The following is a 21,485-nucleotide window of genomic DNA, read 5'->3' as shown; positions in this document are numbered from 1 at the left end:
CCACCCTGCAAAACAAGTGGTCATCTGATGAAACTTCTCCATGCCTTAGAAAAGGCCATCTTTGAGTTTTTTTCCATTTCCTGTAGAATTTTTAGTCTCTCAAGACTTCACTAAGTGTGAAAAGGGTCAAGCAATCTTAATCATCAGTAAAACCAGTCTGTCAACAGTAAAGAAGGGAATATTAAAAGTACTGCTGTCATTTTAAGAAAGTTCTCTTTCTGGGCTGCATATGGCAAAATATTTATGTACACACTCAAGACCCACAGCACATTTTTGAGTGTTCTACACAGCTGAGATCATATATGGTTTGAAATGAAAAGCTGCACAGTGTTGATACCACAGAACCATAAAATGGTTTTGGTTTGGAGGAACCTTAATGGCCACTTAGTTCCAGCTCCCTGCAATGGGCAGAGACATATCCCTGTAGATCAGCTTGGCCTCAAATACTTTTCTAAGAAGCCACAACTTCCCTGGGCAATCTTTCCAAGTGTTTCACCACCTTCACAGCAAAAAAATTTCTTCCTAATAGCTAATCTAAATCTACCCTGCTCCAGCTTAAAGCCATGACCACCTCAACCTGTCACTACACACCTTTGTGAGAAGTCCCTCCCCAGCTTTCCCGTAGGCACCTTCAGGTGCTGGAAGGCAGCTGTAAGGTCTCCTCAGAGACTTCTCTTCTCCAGGATGGACAACCTCAACTCTCTCAGGCTCTGATCATCTTTGTGGCCCTCTTCTGAACTCAACCCAAGAGCTCGATGTTCATCTTGTGTTGGGATCTCCAGAACTGGACACAGTACTCCAGGTAGGATGTCACGAGAGCAGAGTAGAGGGGGAGAATCCCCTCCCTCTTCCTGCTGGCCACACTTGTTTTGATGTAGCCCAGGATTTCTTTGGCTTTCTGGGCTGCCAACACACATTGTCAGCTTGTGTTGAGCTTCTCATCAACCAACATCCCTAAGCCCTTTTCCTCAGTGCTGTTCTCAATCCATTCTCTACCCAGCTTGTATCCTGAAATATGAAACATCTGCTCTCTGGGTAGGCATCTTGCAGCATTTTGTTTTGTGGGGTTTTTTTCACTTGTTCGCTCATTTGCTTCATTTTGTTTTTACTGAATTTTGGCAAACATATTTTACATAATGACAGAAATTTCTGTATGTAAGTATGTGTTCCACAGCTGAACACAGCATGCACATCACTATTTTGATAGCTGCAATGAGATGGATTTGATTAAGAAAAAGAAGTTTCCACTGAAAGAACACAAGTAAATCCTCTGATGGTTGAGACATAGAATGTCAACATTGGTAAAATATTTTACCTTTTCAGGAATGCTGCAATTTTAAGCTTACACAGTGCATGTCTTATTGCTCAGTTTGTGTTATGCAACCATTCAGAAAAACACAAGACACAGCTGGTAATATTTCATACTTTTTAATGAAAAAGTTTTTTGAAAACATGAGAAAAAAAGTACACACTATTGGAGCAACCACTCTGTTTGCTACAAGGCTTAGATAAGTCCTATCCTTGAGAGTATGGGAGGAGCACGTTTGATGGCACAAGCTGCCACCTGGAATATTCTTTCCCTGCTGTGACTTTTGGTTTTCACTCTTCTCTGCTGTTTCTCCTTCTTTTTGGATTTAAACACATGAACGATATGAGTGGGACCCAGAGTGAGGCCTGGAACAAAAATGAGAATCTTAGGATGTTTGTTATTGTCATCACTGCCAGTCATACTGCCATGCTAGAGAAATATATTGTGCTACAATTGTTACAGAACAAGGTTCTGTTACAGTTCTGTAACAAGGTTCTGTTCTAGGTTACACTACAATGAACTGAAGCATCATGTCGTTTTAAGAAAATCACTCTCTGTATTATAAAACACAGTTCCATGTAGCCAAATCATGAATATTTTAATACTAACGGACTTTAAGCATTATATTATGGAGGATTATACTACATAACATTGTCAAAAGACAAGAGAGATATCATTTGAATACCTGTACAATTTTCTTGTAAAAAAAAAAACACCAAAAAACCCCAAAACCCAAACAAGCAAAAAACCAAAAACCACACCAAAAACCAGAACAGATAAAAACTACTTCCCAAAACAGATCCTACCTAACTCCATTAAAGTGAAAGTTCAGTTTTTACCAGCAGAGGCAACAGAAACTTCTGGGGTCTGACTTCTGCATAGAGGCTTTCTGCTGTGATAAGACATAGAGGGTAACATCTTTTTTTTTCTCTCTCCTGTAAATATAAACCATTGTGCCCTGCTTTTAACACCTAGATATTCTTTTCTTGACATCAAAAAGTGACTTGCACATAAACATTTCATGGCCTTGTACACAGGCATGCGTACATGTATGCCACATTACATAAATCTAGTGGCCATAATAAAAGAGAACAATAAATGCTCAGGCAATAAATTCTTTAGCTGACTAATGAACAAGATGGCTTATGTGATTACTAATGTTATAATAAAATGCACTTAGACATATTCTGTACAGATTGGGCATGCCTAAAGGGTACCACCTGTAGAAAAACAGGATTGTCAAAGATCTCTGCCTAAGTTAAATCCTAAATCCGTATTTAGACTTTATATCTATTGCCTTATAGCACAGAGATCAGGATTTTTTATCAAGCAACTGCAAAGAAACTTTTTGTATTTTTGGAGGAACAGATGCTAAGCTGAAAAGGTCATGGCTACTCTGGACAGCCTCACTTGATGGGAATTAGTGCATTAATCTTCCTGGCTGCTGTGATGAAGTTTTCACAACTGCATAGCTGTCAAATTTGAAGTCTGCAATAGGATATATTTTCTCACTGTTGACACCTACACTTACATGGCTTTGCCCAGCCTCCCCTCATAATCAGCAGAGATGTAGGACTCAACTTGTTTGGACAGTGGTGTCCAGTGTCACCTGTTATACCTTGAAGCACTTTGCAATGGTTCCAGTTGCTGCTCCAGCATGGCAGAGGCCCCCTACAAATGTCTGTATTACCACCCATCTTCAAGAGGAAGTTTTTGACACCCTCTGGCATCTCCTGCCTTTATTAGATGTCCATATGTGAAAAACTTCCCTGAATGCTTAGTCAGATAAGTTAATTAATGATGTCTGGAAGCTATCCAAGTAATCACAAAGTAGGCATCTAAAGACAAAGTGGTCAGCCAAAGATCTCACTAGGCTCCACTGCCTGCATTGACTAGACCTCTGTTGGCTAGATGATAGATGTTACCACTTAGCTCACAAGCAGATCTGGTAGTTTGGAGGTGAATCCAACACCTGGGACAACCACTGTGCCAGTGTTAAAAATTCAGTTCTATGTGGTTTGCAAACTGGAATTTTAAAAATATGTTTTCTTGGCTTGACATAGCCTCATATAACTGTAGCTGTCAAAATCTTTTGAGCTTTTTTTGAACAATGCAGAAAAGAAATACCTTTTTTCTGCTAAAAAATGGCTTATACCAATTCTATGAAACAACAGATAGGATCATTTTCACTTGTGGAGGAACAAGCAAGTTATGAAACAAAGGAGAAGAGACAAGAAATATGTCATGCTTCTAGACTTTGTACTTATCTTGCAGAACAGTGAACACAGCCCAGCAGCTTCCAAACTACATGCTCTGAATTTGTCTTGTAAAGCACAAATGTAATAAAATATCCTGGAAAAGAAAATTTGATTTGTTAGGTTATCAGAAATTCAGACTACAGGTGAAGACCATGCAGAACAATACAATACAGTGAAATCATCCAGTTTGTATTACCTGCAAACAACTATGAGGTCCATATTTTTGAAGTATTTCAAACTATTTCATGCTTTGAGACCCCTGAAAAATACATCAGTGATCAGTATGTTAAAGTAACATTGTATGAGACAATATAAAATGCTTTGGTCAATACTTCAAAATACCATACCTTTAATGAATATTCTGAGGTCTCTTGCAGAGGGTATGTAGATGCCTCATGCTTGGACTTTTTATGGAGGCAACAAGTGTTTACTCATCTTCTTGGATTCCTGTATAACACCAATTTGTAGCTTTTCTGCATTATTTTAATGAAAGAATAATTACATAGTAACTTCATCAACTTCATAGATTACTATGTACTTTTGTTCTTGTTCTCATGTGCTCATGCTGAAGCCTTAGCAGTATGATAAGCTTCAGTAAAACACTCAATTACCAGCCTCATTCAGTAATGCTTTTACAATCACTTTATCCTTAATAAATCTTTCTATCCTCTCATTTTACTTCCATCTAGCTTGGAGTATGTGGTTAAATATGCCAAACTATGATTCATGGTGAATCCATTTGATAGGTGTTTTAGTGTTTCTCTCTTTCCTTTTAAAAAATTAATTCAGTATGACACTGCTTGAATAGCAAGAAAAATGCACATTATTTTCACCACAGCCACACAATTGTTCTTGTGGAGAAAAATACTTCTTCTAAAATTTGACTGCTAAAATAAAATTAATTGTTAATACAACTTGGATAATTCATGTTTCTTCTTTTCCACATTTTTTCTTGTTTCCTGCCATGTGTTTCTAAAGGAAAAAGCCAAATAGTCACTTACTTTCTTTAATCTCTGCTCATCCTGTTGATCTATAGTATCATATGTCCTTTTCTTTAGCTATTTTGTATTCACATGGTCATTCTTGCCTTGCTGTTTCAGGTTCTCCTCTACCACATGTTTGTATAATAATTATATTCCTTAGATTACAGAAGAATTAATACAATCAATGGAAAAGACGAAACCTTGAGTGGCCATCTAGTCTATCACCTCTCTAAAAGCAACATGAATGCTGCCTATACTATACTGGATGTTTTTTTGTCTGGCTTCCTCTTCTATACCTTCCTCCACAGGCCACTAATTCAACCTCACAACAGCACTTTACAGTTATCTAAAGCCTGGTTGTCACTTGACAATGTGCATTGCAGTATTACTTTCTGTTTGGTTTTGCAGGAGGTGGTTGAAATCCAATGATGTCATAGGCTTGTAGAAATTTAAGAAGGTGGTGACTAAGTACAGATTTTGCTCCTGATGACAACACCCATCAACTGAACTTAACTACAACTTAACTACAGCACCTCATAAGATGAGCTTAACTGGAGCATCTGTTCTGAGAAATTAATGACATTTTAGCCTCATAGTCACAAAGATAGAAATAACATGCTTGAGAGAAAGAAACATAAAATATATATACAGAGAAACTTGTTTTAAGTGATTTAGAACTGACTAATAAAAGTCTGTTATTTAATGCAGATAAATTTTTAATAAAGGATTATCAAAGGTTTGCCTTTGATAGAATCATTTAGGTTGGAAAAGACCTTTAAAATCATCAAGTTCAACCATAAAACTAACACTGCCAAGTCCACCATGTCCACACTAAACCATGTCCTTAAGTGCCACATCAAAAAGTCTTTTAAATACTACCAGGGATGGTGACTCAACTATTTCCTGGGCAGCCAATGCAATATCTGAAAAGTGAAGTACCTTTTGGTGAAGGCATTTCTAACATCCAATCTAAACTTCCCATGGAACAATTTGTGGCCCCAGGACTTGGCCACACTTGGCCTTGTTGAACCTCATAAAAATGACCTTAGCCCATCAATCCAGCCTGTCCGGGCCCCTCTGCAGAGCCTTCCTACTCTCAAACAGATCAATACTCCTTGATGTCATCTACAGTCTTACTGAAGATGACTCAACACTCTCATCCAGATCACTGATAAAGAAATTAAACAGAACTGGTCCCAGTACTGAGGCCTGGGGAACACAACTTGTGAACAGTCACCAACTCTATTTAACTCCATTCACCACAACTCTTTGGTTGGGGCCATCCATCCATTTTTTTATCCAGTGATGTGTCCTAGTCATGAGCAGCCAGCTTCTTCAGGAGAATGCTGAGAAAAAGGGTATCAAAAGGCTTACTAAAATCCAGGTAGACAACATCCAAAGCACGTCCCTCATCCACTAAACCAGTCATCTTGTCATTAAATTTTGTTAACTCCTCTCTTTCCTTCTTCCGGAATCAAAACCTCTATCAGTTCATGATTGCTATGTCCAAGATGGCCTCCTGCCATCACATCACTCACAAGTCCTTCACTGTTCACAAGCAGCAGGTGCACTGGGGACCTTTCCCTTGTTGGCTCCCTCACCAGAAAGGTGAGGAAGTCAGGAAGGTATTTTCCACACACTTCAAGAATCTCCTAGACTGATTCCTCTCTGCTGTGCTGTATTTCTATCAGACATCTGGCAAGTTGAAGTCCCCCCTGAAAACAAGGGCTAGAGACTTCTCCCAGCTGCTTATAGGATATTTCACCTGCCTCTTCATCCTGATCAGATGATCTCTAATATACTCCCATCATGATATCTGCCATATTGACCTTTCCTCTGATACTTACCCTGAAATGCTCAACCCTATTATCACCATTATTTAGATGAAACAGCTGGCTATGTAGACAAACGAAAACCAGTTTTTGACACACTGAAAAATAGAGTGTAAAACCAGAAGGACAGTGATAAACTTGAGCACTGGGTCAGCAAAAGCTTAACAAAGTTGGAAAAGAAAATGTGCAGAGTTTCACAGCTGCAACAGGAAAATACTTCCATGTGCCCATATAGGCTGTGGAGTGCTTGGCTAAAGAGAATCATAGAATCATAGAATCATAGAATCATCTGGGTTGGAAGGGACCTCAGAGATCATCAAGTCCAACCCTTGATCCACTACTGCTGCAGTTACCAGCCCACGGCACTGAGTGCCACATCCAGTCTCTTTTTAAATATCTCCAGGGATGGAGAATCCACTACTTCCCTGGGCAGCCCATTCCAATGCTTGATCATCCTCTCCGTAAAGGAATTCTTTCTAATATCCAACCTAAACCTCCCCTGGCACAACTTGAGACCGTGCCCTCTTGTCTTGCTGAGAGTTGCCTGGGAAAAGAGACCAACCCCCCTCCTTTCAGGGAGTTGTAGAGAGTGATGAGGTCTCCCCTGAGTCTCCTCTTTTCCAGGCTGAAGGATCTGGGGGTTCCATTGTGCACTAGGTCTGGGTGGGATGGAGTTACCTGGATGATAATGTGTTCCTGCCATCAATAAGGCAAACTGACTACTGCATTATGGTGGAGTGCAGTCAGCAGATGGATGAAAGTTATTGTCCTTCCTCTACTCAGAGATGGAGAGGGTGCATCTAGGTCACACTTCTAGGGTACTTCAAAAGGGATACTGAAACACAGGAGCATGTACAAGTGGTCAGTGTCCTACACATGACTTGCAGGGAGAATTGAGTGAGCTGGGCTGGTTTACTTTGGTGAACAGGAGGTTAAAGCATGGAGCTCAACTCTTGTTGTGAGATGACAGAGCAGTGAGGCATGGCCAGAAACAGTGGTTAGGGGGGCTTCAGATTGGGTATCAGGCAAACTCATGCTCAAGGGCAGGGTAATGCAGTGCTGGAATCAGAGCAAATGGAAGCTGATTTGATTCAGGGTTGGCAACAATCCTCCTTGAAGTGGGCAGTTGGACAACGTGGCCTTCAAAGTTCCCTTCTGACCAATAAGTCTGTGTTCCTGTGATATGAAAATGTTTGTTCCTTCTCTTATGAGGTGATGTATTATACTACTGTATTAGTGTCCTGAGATAATTTATTCAGAGATTTACTTTACAGCTTTCTTAGAAGTGCAGAGAATCTTGTTTCCCATTCTAATATTCAGAAAAAAAAATCACTGCATTTTTCAGAAATACTTGTATGCACAGTCTAAATTATCTTCTAGCACATTAGCAAATTAGTGGAACTAGATACTTAATTCAAGCAATTCTTCATTTCTCTCCCCCAAGATGCACTCAAGGCAGTCTCAATTTCAAACATAAGATAAATGAGCTTCAGTCAATTAGCTGTTTATGAATCTGAAAGTTCCACTTAACCATGAGATATGCTATTCCCTCAGGCCCAGTAAACACATCTGACAAATCTTGACTAGAACAATGAAAACTCTGTTTCATATCCCTAGCATCAGTTTACACTTTGACTATAGAATTAGCTGTAATGAAAAGCAAATAAAAAGCTGCCTGTTTTAAAAATGTTAGTTTCCCAAACATATATATTCTAGAATAAAATGAACTACTGTGATGTTTGGGGAGTTTGATTTTCTTATGAAAAGACGATAGAAATTCTGAGCTACTCCTTGTATTTTATTAAATAAGGACATAAACCCTTATGTGCAGGTAGCCCAGAGAGGTTGTGGAGTCCCCAGCCTTGGAGATACTCAAAAGCCACCTGGACATAGTCCTGGGCAAGTGGCTCTGGGGGCTTTGTTTAAGTAGGAAGTTTGGACCAGAAAACCTCTGCAGGTCCCTTCCAATCCCAACCATTCTGTGATTCTGTGGGAGCACAGTTTATAAAGATTGGAATCAGGCTCTGCACTACTGAGATTGATTACATTTTGGACTGTGTAGGACTACTTTTAATTTGTTCAGTTCCCTCCCCTCCTCCCCCCCCCCCCCCCCCCCCCCCATTCTGTGCTGTTTACAACATATCCACAGCACTGGAGAGAATGGATTGGATCTTCACCACCCTGCAGGACTAGACACCCATCCTTGGATAATGATTCCACAAGAAATGAGGGTTAAAAGAGCCATAGGCACAAAATATGCTTTTAAGAAAATTCAAGATAGAGTGATACAAAAGTGGCACAACCTGAAGATATACAGGAGGAATGAAATTTACTAGAAGTGGTTATTGCTGCTGAGGGGAATGCATAATGATTTTCAGAAAGAAATGCAGCTGTTTGTTATTCAGAGCCAGTACTAAATGTGATCATGTTTAAAAAAGTTGTTCTAAGTACTTATAACTCAATTTTATCTTGTTTCGTTTTCTTGGAAGGATGAAGTTCCCACCTCAGAATGGATTTATGTGAGGAGCTAAGCCTCTCTGTACTCTGACACTGGCAAGGGTGATGAAAATTACTGGTCAAAGTATCCAGGCCTATAGCTGCTACATCCTTGACTCTCTTCCCAGGATGAACTTGCATCAAGACCTCAAGGGTGTGTGTGTCTGTCTGTGTGTGAAAGAAAGTTGTTTTTCAAGCAAGGATCTTCAGAAAATAGTTTGCCTAGACTGCAGTAAGAAAGATGGAGAAGAATGAAGAGAACTGAGACCTCCATCTTGCTGCATAATGTAAAGTTAGATGAACAGGTGAGACAGATAGGATTTAATGTATGAACTTTCTCTCTGGGTGGTCAAGTGCTATTTATGCCCCTCTTTTTCTACTCGGGCAAGAAGATGTCAAGCTGCAGTTCATTATGTGCAGAGAAGCACAAGGTTTGGAGAGAGGAAGATACACAAGAGAGACATAAAGATACCTGTGTGTCATGCATATGCCTTCTATGTGGTTGTTTATGTTGAAACATTCAGAATTTGATTTAGAGATAATTTTACAAGGTTGAAAATTAGGGATTAAAAAGGTTAAGAGAAGGACTTAGGCTAGAATAGACTTAAAATTCTCTTTTCAGTATGACAATTTGATGTATAGGCATTGCTTCATATTAATGTTCCTTAATTCACGTAGACAAAAAAGATGCTAGAGAGAATCTTTTCAGATGGGAGATCCTGACTTCTCTTATTTTTCTTGGCATAAATGCAATTTCTTCTTCTCTGACATACTCTGAATAGCTGAAAGTCAGCTAGTTTTATTAAGGAGTATAAAAGCATTTACTACGAAAATAAAAATAAGAAAAATATCATGTCTTGTGAGTTTAAGTTTCCCTGTATTCCTTGAAGTGAATCCAAATTTTCAGCTGTAAATTTTATCCTTTCTTATAATTTCTGTCTCTGTTGCAAAACTCCCCTGAATCAACACTGGCATCAACACAGCAACACTGGCAGTGCTCAGGACCAGCAGGCCCATCAATGGCAATGCTCTCTGTCAGCATGCCCATGAACACAGTTTTATTGTGCTGGAAGAGATGTAGGAGAGATCATAGAATCACAGAATCATAGAATTGGCTGGGTTGGAAGGGACCTCAGAGATCATCGAGTCCAACCCTTGATCCACTACCGCTGCAGTTACCAGACCATGGCACTGAGTGCCACATCCAGTCTCTTTTTAAATATCTCCAGCGACAGAGAATCCACTGCCTCCCTGGGCAGCCCATCCCAATGCCTGATCACCCTCTCGGTAAAGAAATTCTTTCTAATATCCAACCTAAACCTCTCCTGGAACAACTTAAGACCATGCCCTCTTGTCTTGCTGAGAGTTGCTTGGGAGAAGAGACCAACCCCCCCCTGGCTACCCCCTCCTTTCAGGGAGTTGTAGAGTGATGAGGTCTCCCCTGAGCCTCCTCTTCTTCAGACTGAACACTCCCAGCTCCCTCAGCCTCTCCTCATAGGGTCTGTGCTCGAGTCCCTTCACCAGCCTAGTTGCCCTCCTTTGGACCTGCTCCAGGACCTCGATATCCTTCCTGAACTGAGGGGCCCAGAACTGGATACAGTACTCGAGGTGTGGCCTCACCAGGGCTGAGTACAGGGGCAGAATCACTTCCTTATGCTACAGTTCAGAGCTTATTTAATAATCTTGAGGCAACAGCAAGGAAACATAATAAGTATCTGTTCCTTTCTCTCAGAAGACTAATCACACAGAATCATGGAATGTTAGGGGCTGGAAGAGAATGTGAAAGATCATTGAGTCCAAGCCTCCTGGTAGGGCAGGGTCGCTGAGTGTGGGTCACAGGAATGCATCCAGGTGGGGTTTGAATGTCTCCAGTGAAGGAGACTCCACAACCTCCCTGGGCAGCCTGTTCCAGTGCTCTGTCACCCTTACAGTGAAAAAGCTTTTCCTTTATGTCCTTCTTTCTATTCCTGCCCAAACCAGGACATTTATAAATAACTTATAAGCATCCTGAGAAAGCATTAGATGATGTATATACCCACTCCCTCATTTTCCCTGTGCTCCTCAAAATTTCATTGCCAGTGACCCAGGAAGTAGATGGGAAAACATAGTAAATGTTGATTAATTAACAGATTAAATAGATAAAATAAAATAAAATAAAATAATAGGTTAGTCAGTAAGAACTTTTTTCTTGTGCTGCTGAAACTGTTGTTGAGAGAAATTCAGGTGAATTGATGAAAAGTCCTCTTAGATACAAAACTTTTCCAGAAGCCATGCTCTGAAGAACCAAGTGGGAGTCAGCAGGATTCAACTTGGAATGACTGATTTATGATTCTGTCTTGGTACTCTGGAGAACTTAGTGGAGTCCAAACAATGGTTTATTTGAAATCACCTTCCACTCTACTTCATACTTCTTCTGAAAGGGAGAAAGTTCTGCGCTGATTAAAGAACTAATCAAAATTCTGAATTTCATTTTGCAGGACTTGAATGGAGTCCCTACAGATGTCACAGGTTTAAGAAAACTTAAAAATTTAAAAAAAGATGGGTATCTTCTTTATCTACATGTTTTCTCTGTAGTATAGAATAAGAATGCCAAAGAAGCCAACATTTGTGTAACCCCAAAGGTGTCAATAACATTTCACAGTTGAAATCACAGGATTTCATTAAAAACATTTTACTGAAACAGTGCCATGAAGCCTGTATCTAGAATCATATTTTAAAAAGCTTTTTTTTTTTCATTAGGACTTGCATTCATCTATCTGTAACAGCAATAACTATAAAATAAAAGTATCTTCATGTAAGTGAAAGATATACTTACAATAGAGCCCTAATATTTGTTAAAATGCAATACTTACGGTTTTGTCATTATGCTTCTTAGTAATATTTTGACAAAAAGTAGTAATTTCAATTAGTAATTCTTCATGTTTTCATTACCATGGGTTTAAAGACATAAAAAGTTTCACATTAATTTCTACAGTTCTTCCTGTGCCATATTTTTATAGGGTATCACAAAGAACTAGAGAGGTAATATTTCTCAAATGGCATGTAATTACCAGGCACTTTTCAAGAAACTTCACAGTTCAGAAATCTCACTGAATTCCCTGTGCACCGCTCTTCATAAAATCCTGTCATACTTAATATACCACCACAGCTGTACTTCTCAGAACAGTTATTCCTGCATATTTACCTGGGACCACTCATTCAAAATATTCTGGAGATGCACCTGTAGTGAAATGAGGCAACCAGGTGCCACTAATTGCCAGGGAGTGAGCATGAGCTTGTGTCAAGCCCACCTGTGCCTAATTAGGGCGGGCCCCCACTGCACATGAGCAGGACCAGGGGGCCAATAAAAGGTGAGGCCTAAGACACAGGCTCAGCTCACACTGGAACTCACCATCTCGGCATGCTTGGCTTTAAGTGCTGCTTTCAGCACTGCACTACTTTTATTGCTCCACTAGAGCTCATCGCCAGCAGGCTGAGGCTTTGAGGAGTCTCAAACCTGCAGCCCCAGAGCATTGCTTGGGTTGTGTCGTTACGTGCTTAGCCGGCTGCACCACTCAAGCCTCAGCCTGCTGGCGATGAGCTCTAGTAGAGCAATAAAAGTAGTGCAGTGCTGAAAGCAGCACTTAAAGCCAAGCATGCCGAGATGGTGAGTTCCAGTGTGAGCTGAGCCTGTGTCTTAGGCCTCACCTTTTATTGGCCCCCTGGTCCTGCTTGGTCCTGCTCATGCGCAGTGGGGGCCCGCCCTAATTAGGCACAGGTGGGCTTGACACAAGCTCATGCTCACTCCCTGGTAATTAGTGGCACCTGGTTGCCTCATTTCACTACATGCCCCTGCTGTAGTGAGCATGTAAATATCAAGAAAATGAACTATAAATCACTGGCATTGCTAATGCACCTCCTACCAATGACAGTTATTAAACTGCAGCATAATATTACCCATATGATAACTTCAGACATGGGTATTGGAGACTTAGGCTTGCATTATTTACTTACAGTGCTGAGTACTTATATGATACAAAACACTGAAATGAGAGATCATTATTAAAGCATTCAGGAAATCACTCTACAGAATTCACAGTTCTGAAATCTTCTTCATTGTACATTCCCTATTCGGAATAAAATCAACTGTAGTCCATGCTTTCTAGTGAATGTATATACAAGAACTAGGCTGGAATTCTCTAGGCAAAACAACACCAGTTATGAAGAGACATTTTTTGGTAAATTTAGAAGGGAGAAAAGCTGAATGGCACAGATTCAAATACACACTGAAGAGGACCAATCTCTCGTTGCTGTTCAAGCATATAGTATAGCCAGAGAAAAAAGCAATTTCTCTTTCATAATGAAGGCAATAAATACACTGCAAAAGAATACAGTACCATAAATATACACCCAGTAATGTTAATGAAAAACTAGGTTATAAGAAATCAAATTACAGTCAAAATAATATCAAATCACTTCTGACTCTTACCTTAGAATTTTATTGATTGCTGTCTCTTTTTCCAGAAGATTTCTTGCTCTGATGCTAAAAACAGATTTACGGAGCTATAAAATTAAGAAAAAGACACTGTATTTTTAGTTGCCATAAAATATAGCATGCATATTTGGCAAACTCATGAAAAATAATGTGCTGAGAGTATTTAAAACTAAACAAATAATGTTTCCATCATACAGCTGTTTATCATAGATTGTGGCATGGGCATCCTTTTCCAGGAAAAGGATGGTGGAAAAGATCAAAATGGTCACATAAATCAAATTTCTTAAAGAATGTCTAAAATCCTAGGCTTATCTTGCAGCTTTTAGCCACTACATCCCACTCCTTAGCTAGTTCTGAGTAGAAAGAAGCAGATACTTTTGTTGGCTAGCAATAATGTTGTTCCCCTTATTACAGATTTTTTTTCTTCTCTGGTTGGCCAAGTCACACCTTTGTCTTCAACTTTGCTATTCCTCCTCCATTTGGATCATACTCTGGAGATGCCTTGTCTATACAAAAGAGTCAGATAACAAAGCTTAGATGTATCATTCAGTGCCTAGGGCTAGGTGAGTTGCAAATATATTACTTCTTTCCCCCTCGAGGTAGAGCAAAAAATATGGTGAGCAAAACGTGCTTGTGCTTGCCTCTGCTCATGAACCACTAGTGTTTTAGGCACATTCTTGTTAACAGGAAGGATTGAGATGAATGAAAAAACAAGCACTTAATTCCTAAGAAAATGATTAAAAAACATGGGAAATCAAGAAACAAATCACATTTGATGAATTTAGTTGAGGAGTTGCACCTGTGATGAACAGAAAGCCCTTGGCACCTTTTAAGACTTAATTCTGTCAACTGTTTGGAGATTGTTATCTTGAAGCAAATGATTGAAAGAATTTTGGGAGCTTCTAGCAATGTGTGCCCTGTTTTGATCAATCTAAAATGGAATTTCAAGTACATTTATATTTATTACAAATATTGTATTTGTTTAGTTGATCTATGTCTGACCTAAAGATGTAAGTAAAAGATTTCTAAAATACTGCCTCAAACCGAGAGTCACTCAACAAGTTATTTCACTAGAGCATCTCTCAATACTCAGATTGATTCACAGTAAGATGTGCTACTTAGGAGAAAGAAAGAATCCTGTTTTTTTTATTATTCTGTCTGTCCCTAATAAAATAAATGGCTGTTGCTTTTTAATCTACATTCTCTTCCCTAACACTTGCATTTTCAAGTGTGGCCCCTTTAACTGTTTTCAAGTCCTAGCTCACCTCTGTATTGCTTCTGGAAGTAAGAGCACGGATGATTTGAAAACAACATGATGAGATTTTGCAACTTGAAAACTGAAATAAAGTGTGCAATGCTCCAGAAAGTAGTTTGGAAAAGGTTAGGGTATTGGCATTTCAGTAAAGATTAAGAAAATTGTAACAGAATTGTTGAGTATTTGCGTATAAATAAAAACATTGTTCCATTGCCTGTATATGGTAAACTTAAAAATAAGCTGAAAATCACAGCATGAGATATACCATTATATTAAATATTGTGTAGGGGTAACTATTTCATATACCGAAACATATTTAGCAGGACCGCAGAAAGAATCATCCAAGCCACAGGAGTATTTATCCTATTGCAAGGTGTAAGCTAATAGTTATTTTAGGGCTAAACTAGGAACATCAAACTTATGGGAATAATGAAGGTAGAAGAACAGCTGTTTTGTTTGACTTGGTTTTTTTTTCCTGTGATAAACTATTGCTTTAAAATAATTGCAATTGTATCTAACATCAAGGGGAAAAGTGTCCTGCCTACCCAGGTTTTATGTCAATATATTTTTAATAAAAATTCTTCGCTTGTTAACATCTTAAAAACTGAAGAGATTTCAAAGACAAGCAACATTAATTTCCCTCCAGATTTCCAGTTCTTGCTCATCTGATTTCAAAAAAAAAAAAAAAAATCTGAGGCAAATGATTTTTCCTGAAGTTATCTACAGCTCCCTGTCTGGCACAGACTGCTTTCTTTTTAGTGTATGAAAGACGTACCAAACCCCTACTAAGTGTGTGGCACAAGCAAGAAAATTCACCCAGGTCCTCAACAAGTGAACATGACCTGGGGATGGAGGAACAAGGAGTCGACTTCTTTTCAAAGGCTTCCCCAACCAAGTGTTCCACCATCTAGTGCTAGCAAGGCAGAACATCTCAAGAAAAGCTGATAGCAGGTCTAGGCCACAGGCTTCTCACATCTGGCACATTTGTCTATCAGGGACTGCTGAATCCTCCCCCTGAGGAGCAAAATAACAAAGGAGGAGGCAATGGCATATATTATGCATACTGCTGAATCCCTTGCATGCCTCAGCTAAAAATGCTTTGACCCCTTTGGTTTTGATTCCTTCAGTGGACACCCAAGTCATCTGCTGGAGATTTGGCAAGAACAGCACAGCACTATGGTACCTGCCACTGCACAGCCACGGGTGTAACACCCAAGGAGCCAGAGAGAGGAAGAGAAGCAGGAGGAAGAGAGGTAGAGAAGAAGAGGAAGGAAGGAAGAGGAGTAGGAAGTAGGAAGGAAGAGGAAGAGAAGTAGGAAGGAGCCCATGCCTTGGAGCCACTGAGATGGGGGAGAAAAGAATGGGTTCAAGTTCCAAAGCTGTTAATGAATTTTCTCCAGTGGTGCATAAACAAACAAAAAAAAAGCCTAAGAAATCATGGGAATGGAGAAAGGGCATCAGTACACATGGCACTGCACCAAATTATTTGTGCAAAGAGATCATTTACTTTTCCTGCACTTTTTTTTTTTTTTTTTTTTTTTTTTTTTTTTTTTTTTTTTCCCCCAGAAGTACTAGCTATGAAACTCACACCTGAGGCTGTATGTACCTGGACACTGATTGTGGCCTGAGCATGCCTGATAAAATGAGGCTTAGGTGAAATTCTGATGGTTTGTAACCATCTTGCCTGCCTTTCCATTGCTATAAAATTTAGACCTGAGCCAGATATCCAGTGCCTTAATCCTATGCTTGGGTGCTGAGAGATCTCAGTGGTCCAAAATGGAACTGATAACACAACTCATGCATTTTCAGGGATTACAGTCTTTGAAGATGATGGTCCTCATTGATCTTTAGGACTTAGGACTCCTTCCTTCAGCAGAATCCTGAGTTTATCTCAAATTTAAAATATCCAGAAGAAGCAATACAAGATATTATTTTTAGATATGCATGATTGATCCATTTATCCTAAGGGATTCAGTACTAATGAACCAGCAACATGTATGCACCCTCAGGAAGTTCACAGATGACACCAAGTTGGGAGTGAGTGTCGATTTCCTGGCTGGTGGAAGGGCTTTACTGAGGGACCTGGGCAGACTGGAGCATTGGGCTGGGGCCAGCTGTATGAAATTCAATAAGGCCAAGTACCAGGTCCTGCATTCTGGTCACAACAACCCCAGGCAATGCTACAGGCTTGGAGAAGAGTGTCTGGAAAGCTGCTAGGCAGAAAAGGCCCTCGGTGTATTGATTGACAGTCAGCTGAATATGAGCCAGCAGTGTGCCCAGGTGGCCAAGAAGGCCAAGGGCATCCTGGCTTGTACCAGAAATTGTGTGACCAGCAGGACAAGGGAAGTGATCCTGGCCCTGTACCTGGCACTGGTGAGGCCCCATCTCGAGTGCTGTGTTCAGTTCTGGGCACTTCAATACAAAAAGGACATTGAGGTGCTGAGGTGAGTTCAGGGAAGGGCAACAAAGCTGGTGAAGGGTTTGGAAAACTTCCCTTACAAGGAGTGACTGAGGATGTTGGGGCTGTGTAGTCTGGCGGAATGGAGGCTGAGGGGAGACCTAAGGACTCTTTACAAATAACCCAAAGGAGGTTGTAGTGAGAGTGGGGTTTGTTTCTTCTCACAGGTGACAGATGACAGGACAAGGGGAAATGGCTTCAAGTTGCATCAGGAGAGATTTAGGTTGGATATCAGGAGAAAGGGTTTACAGAAAGAGTTGCTAAGCACTGGAACAGGCTCCCCAGGGAGGTAGTTGGGTCTTCGTCCCTGAATGGGTTTAAACACGTGGTGCTTGGGGACATGGTTTAGTGGTGGGTCATTAGGAATAGGGTTAGGACAAGGCTGGACTTGATCCTTAAGGTTTTTTCCATCCTGAGCAATTCTATGATTCTACATGTGTCAGTATGCACGCTGAAGAAAATCAAACATTACTATAGATTTTCTAAGTATGTATCCTGATTTCTATAATAGATAAATAAACCAAACTGCTTCACATTTAATTTTCCAAATTTGCATAGCGCATCAGGCACATGTAATGGAACAGTACAAAAACAAAATGGGGATGTTGATCAGTATTTTGTTTAATAATGCCTAGATGCCACATGCTGGTGTAGAAGCAGGCTAGCAATTAAAACTTGTGATACCTGCCGAGTTTTTGAATGTTGCAGAGGAAATTATTAGCAGTGTTCATGTACAAAAGACATTACTCAATGAGATGATGTGGAATTAAAGAAGTACAGTAAACTCTCCCGAGGTTATTTCAGGGTACATCTATTGAGCCTGCTGGGTTTTTTATTACGGATTGCGGTGCACTGTGAGGACACCCTCAGTGTATCTTTATTAGCCATTATTTATTTATTTATTTTAATGAAAACTATAAGTACACTCCGTGCAGAATTAGCAGTACCATATAGCTCTCTGTACAGAGCATTATTTTTTAGAATAAGGCACTGCCCTGAAATCACCTAACAGCATCTGACTGCTGTTAAATGTTTTCAACATTACATTTTGAAGAACTCCTGCATGTTACTTTAATCTGCAGGGAACAGATGTGACAGGTCAGCAAATTACCAGTAGTATTTCCTGGATGAAAAGGGTTTAGGCAGAAAGCATGTGGTCCCATGAAACAATGAATAAAGCTCAGGACTTCGAGTTTATTGACACAGATGTACCCATAGACACAAAAGTAGTGCAGTGCTTCTTTCACAAGTGCTGGCACCCTCCCTTGCTGCTGATGGCAGGGTAGACTTCAGGCAGGCAAAATGACTCAGTCCAGTCAATGTGAACTCGATATGAATGCTACATTCTACGAAATCCCATTTTTCCAAAACAAGGACGAAGCAGTTAACTATTGTACCTTTTGAAAAAGCAGCCAAATCACACAACATTGTTGCTCTGCAAGTGCCACCCGCTGCTTTGAAAAGGTACTGCAGCCATTTTAAATGACTATACTTATCCAGCAGTTAATTTTAAAAATACAAGCATTCTCCTCTGGAAAATTAAAATCCTTGGAATAAGATTAAAAGCAAAGCAACACAGGATGATACCTTTCCGAGATGACAGCTAATGACTGTGGACCAGTCCCCCAGCCGAGGTGTATTTGCACAGCACTGCTGACTTCAGGGGGATCTACAACAATTTGTAACAGGTAACATTTGACTCAGTGGTTTCGAGAAGTGCTCTTCATTGTCAAAGTTTTGATGTAATTTCTTTGCAAAATGTTTGTGGTGCCGAGCAAGCACCGCATAAGGGAATTGTTTTCAATGTTAATTTGACAGAGAATTGTTTGGTATCATCAGGTAAAAAAGTGTGGTGATGCAGTGTGTTATTTTTGTATCAGTTGGCAGAAGAGAGAAGTGTTGGTGCGTGTTCTGCGATGTAAGGTGAGACAAGCTAATCAGTAAACAATGAGATAAAATTGCTGAGGTGTTTGGTTAAAAAATAGAAAAAAAAATAATTGCATGCAATGTATTTTTCTAAGGAATTTCTGGTGTTATAGGAGGGCAACCAGGCTGGTGAAAGGACTCCAGCACAGACCCTATGAGAAGAGGCTGAGGGAGCTGGGGCTGTTCAGCCTGGAGAAGAGGAGGCTCAGGGGAGACCTCATCACTCTCTACAACTCCCTGAAAGGAGGTTGGAGCCGGGTGGGGGTTGGTCTCTTCTCCCAGACGACTTTCAACAAGACAAGAGGGCATGGTCTTAAGTTGTGCCAGGGGAAGTTTAGGTTAGATATTAGAAAGAATTTCTTTATGAAGAGGGTGATCAGACATTGGAATGGGCTGCCCAGGGAAGTAGTGGATTCTCCATCCCTGGAGATATTTAAAAAGAGATTGGATGTGGCACTCAGTGCCATGCTCTGGTAACTGCAGCGGTAGTGGATCAAGGGTTGGACTTGATGATCTCTGAGGTCCCTTCCAACCCAGCCAATTCCATGATTCTATGATTCTATGGATTTTAGCTTAGTACTAAGCAATCTTCTACAGGCAACTGCAGGACCAAATGGGAAGTCTCCAGTACTATGCCAGGAATTCCAAGCAAGGAAAGAAAAAGTCATCCAAAGCTTCTGTTTCATTTTGCAATTTGTTGGGTACCAGTTGAATTTTCATGTAGAGTGGTAGAATGAACAGATTTTTACTGATTATATAATTATTTAAATGTGTGCAACTTCTAGGGAAAATATAAGGAGTCAGTAGGATAAGCAGTATCTTAGGGATTTTTAAGTCATCTTTTGAGTGATTTTTAAGACACAGCAAGGATACATTTGGGGAGGATTTGTTCAAAGCTTGAGCATTCCATTAAACATAAGATATTTCTGGCCCCCTCAAATGCATATATTATTTTTTTTTCCAAAGCATTCTGCAATGCCTCTTTAGACTCTAGCAAAATGAATGTGATAAAAATAGGAAGAGTGATGGAAGGCCAGACTGAAAGTTGTTGGTAGGCACCTAACAAAATGTTAAAAAGAATTTAAGCAGGTTAGGTGATTAAAGCCTATAGAAATCCGTGTGGAATTCCTTAAGCTCTTTTGAAAATGTTGCTTAATGCCAACAGACTCATAAAAGGATGCAATTACAAGGGACTTCTAGAGATCACATAATCCATTCCCTTTTCTCAAAGCAGAACTATTTTCATTTAACTTCAGAAATCTTGGCAAGCTTGTCCTGTGTAAGAAACAGGCTCTCTAAACAGTCAGGAAAGTGGTCTAGCATCAGGTAAGGGCCAAAAGGAGTCAAGGGCTGTTCCTTTTCATCAGATATCTAGAATGAAAAGTGGACATAATCTCTCAAATCTTGGGAGTCATTGACCTGAAATACCCTTAATTCCTTTTGTAGGCCTTGATTGCTGCGGGTCTTTTAAGGAAAGCCATGTTCTTCTAATTAGATGACTACTGGTCTGGAAAATATGCATGTTATTTCATGACCAAGAACCTTTTTCAATTAAGTTTGAGAATGTAGACAAGGCCAATATTAACATAGTCATAAAACTCACAATGATTTAAAGGGGATGATAATAGTGCACCTCAGATGCATGGGGGAGCAGCTCCAGGTAGGGAGAAGGAACTGTCTCTTCTGTTTCTTTTCATACTATTGCTGGGGCTTTCCCTTTAGCATATGTGAGGGTTGTTTGTTATTTTTTTACTTTCAGGTAGTTTTTTCATAGAATCATAGAATAGCTGGGTTCAAAGCACAATTTTGAAGACCATCTAGTTCAACCCCTCTGCAATGAGCAGGGGTTTCAACTAGATCATGTAGCTCGAAGCCCCATCCCACCTGACACAGAACAATTTCAATGATGGGGCATCTACAACCTTTCTAGGCAACCTGTTCCAGGGAGACCAGAAGGCCTGGAGGAGATCTGGATTCCTCAGTAGAAGCAGGGAAAGGGAAAGTACAAAGCTGAAATAGAAGGGCTTTCCTGAAACCAGCCCTTCATTGCCTCTCTCTTCAGTCCAAACTAATGCATGCTCTTTTCTATTAAAATACAGAAGCCCTAATTTTTTTGTCCGAATTTTGTTTGATTGAGGAAATAGGAAGTGTATAATCTGCCCCTTGTGTTTTAATGCATCTTCACAGACTTTGTATCAAACCCGTGAAATCTTCTAGCAGAAAACTGATGAAGTACATAGTTTATGACTGAAACAGGTGCTGAATTACAGAACTCCGAAAAAGTCAAAGTATCCAGTCTGCAGGCTCTTTTGTTTCAAAATATAATTGAACATTGGTCTTCTGTGGACAGAATTTTGAACATACTACATAGAGGCATATGTGAAAAAACAATTCTAAATCATTAGAAACCAGAGACAGACCAAAACCATCCCCAATTTTGTTAATATTGCAGTTCTGTCCTCTCTGGTCTGAAGGCAAACATGGTCACAAAGAC

General features: G+C 40.0%; 1 protein-coding gene across 1 annotated transcript in view; it reads right to left on the bottom strand.

Annotated features, from left to right (window-relative positions):
• NALCN (sodium leak channel, non-selective) overlaps window positions 1-21,485 on the bottom strand; it is a 231,941-nt gene that overhangs the window by 36,923 nt on the left and 173,533 nt on the right. Inside the window, exon 18 of the mRNA XM_030450947.1 lies at window positions 13,347-13,420. Coding sequence (XP_030306807.1) covers window positions 13,347-13,420 — 74 coding nt within the window. The remainder of the gene's footprint in view (window positions 1-13,346; window positions 13,421-21,485) is intronic.

The sequence above is a fragment of the Calypte anna genome, chromosome 1, assembly GCF_003957555.1.
Source record: "Calypte anna isolate BGI_N300 chromosome 1, bCalAnn1_v1.p, whole genome shotgun sequence".
Taxonomy (NCBI): domain Eukaryota; kingdom Metazoa; phylum Chordata; class Aves; order Apodiformes; family Trochilidae; genus Calypte; species Calypte anna.
The sequence above is the reverse complement of the archived record's forward strand: the minus strand, read 5'-3'. Positions and strand labels throughout refer to the sequence as shown.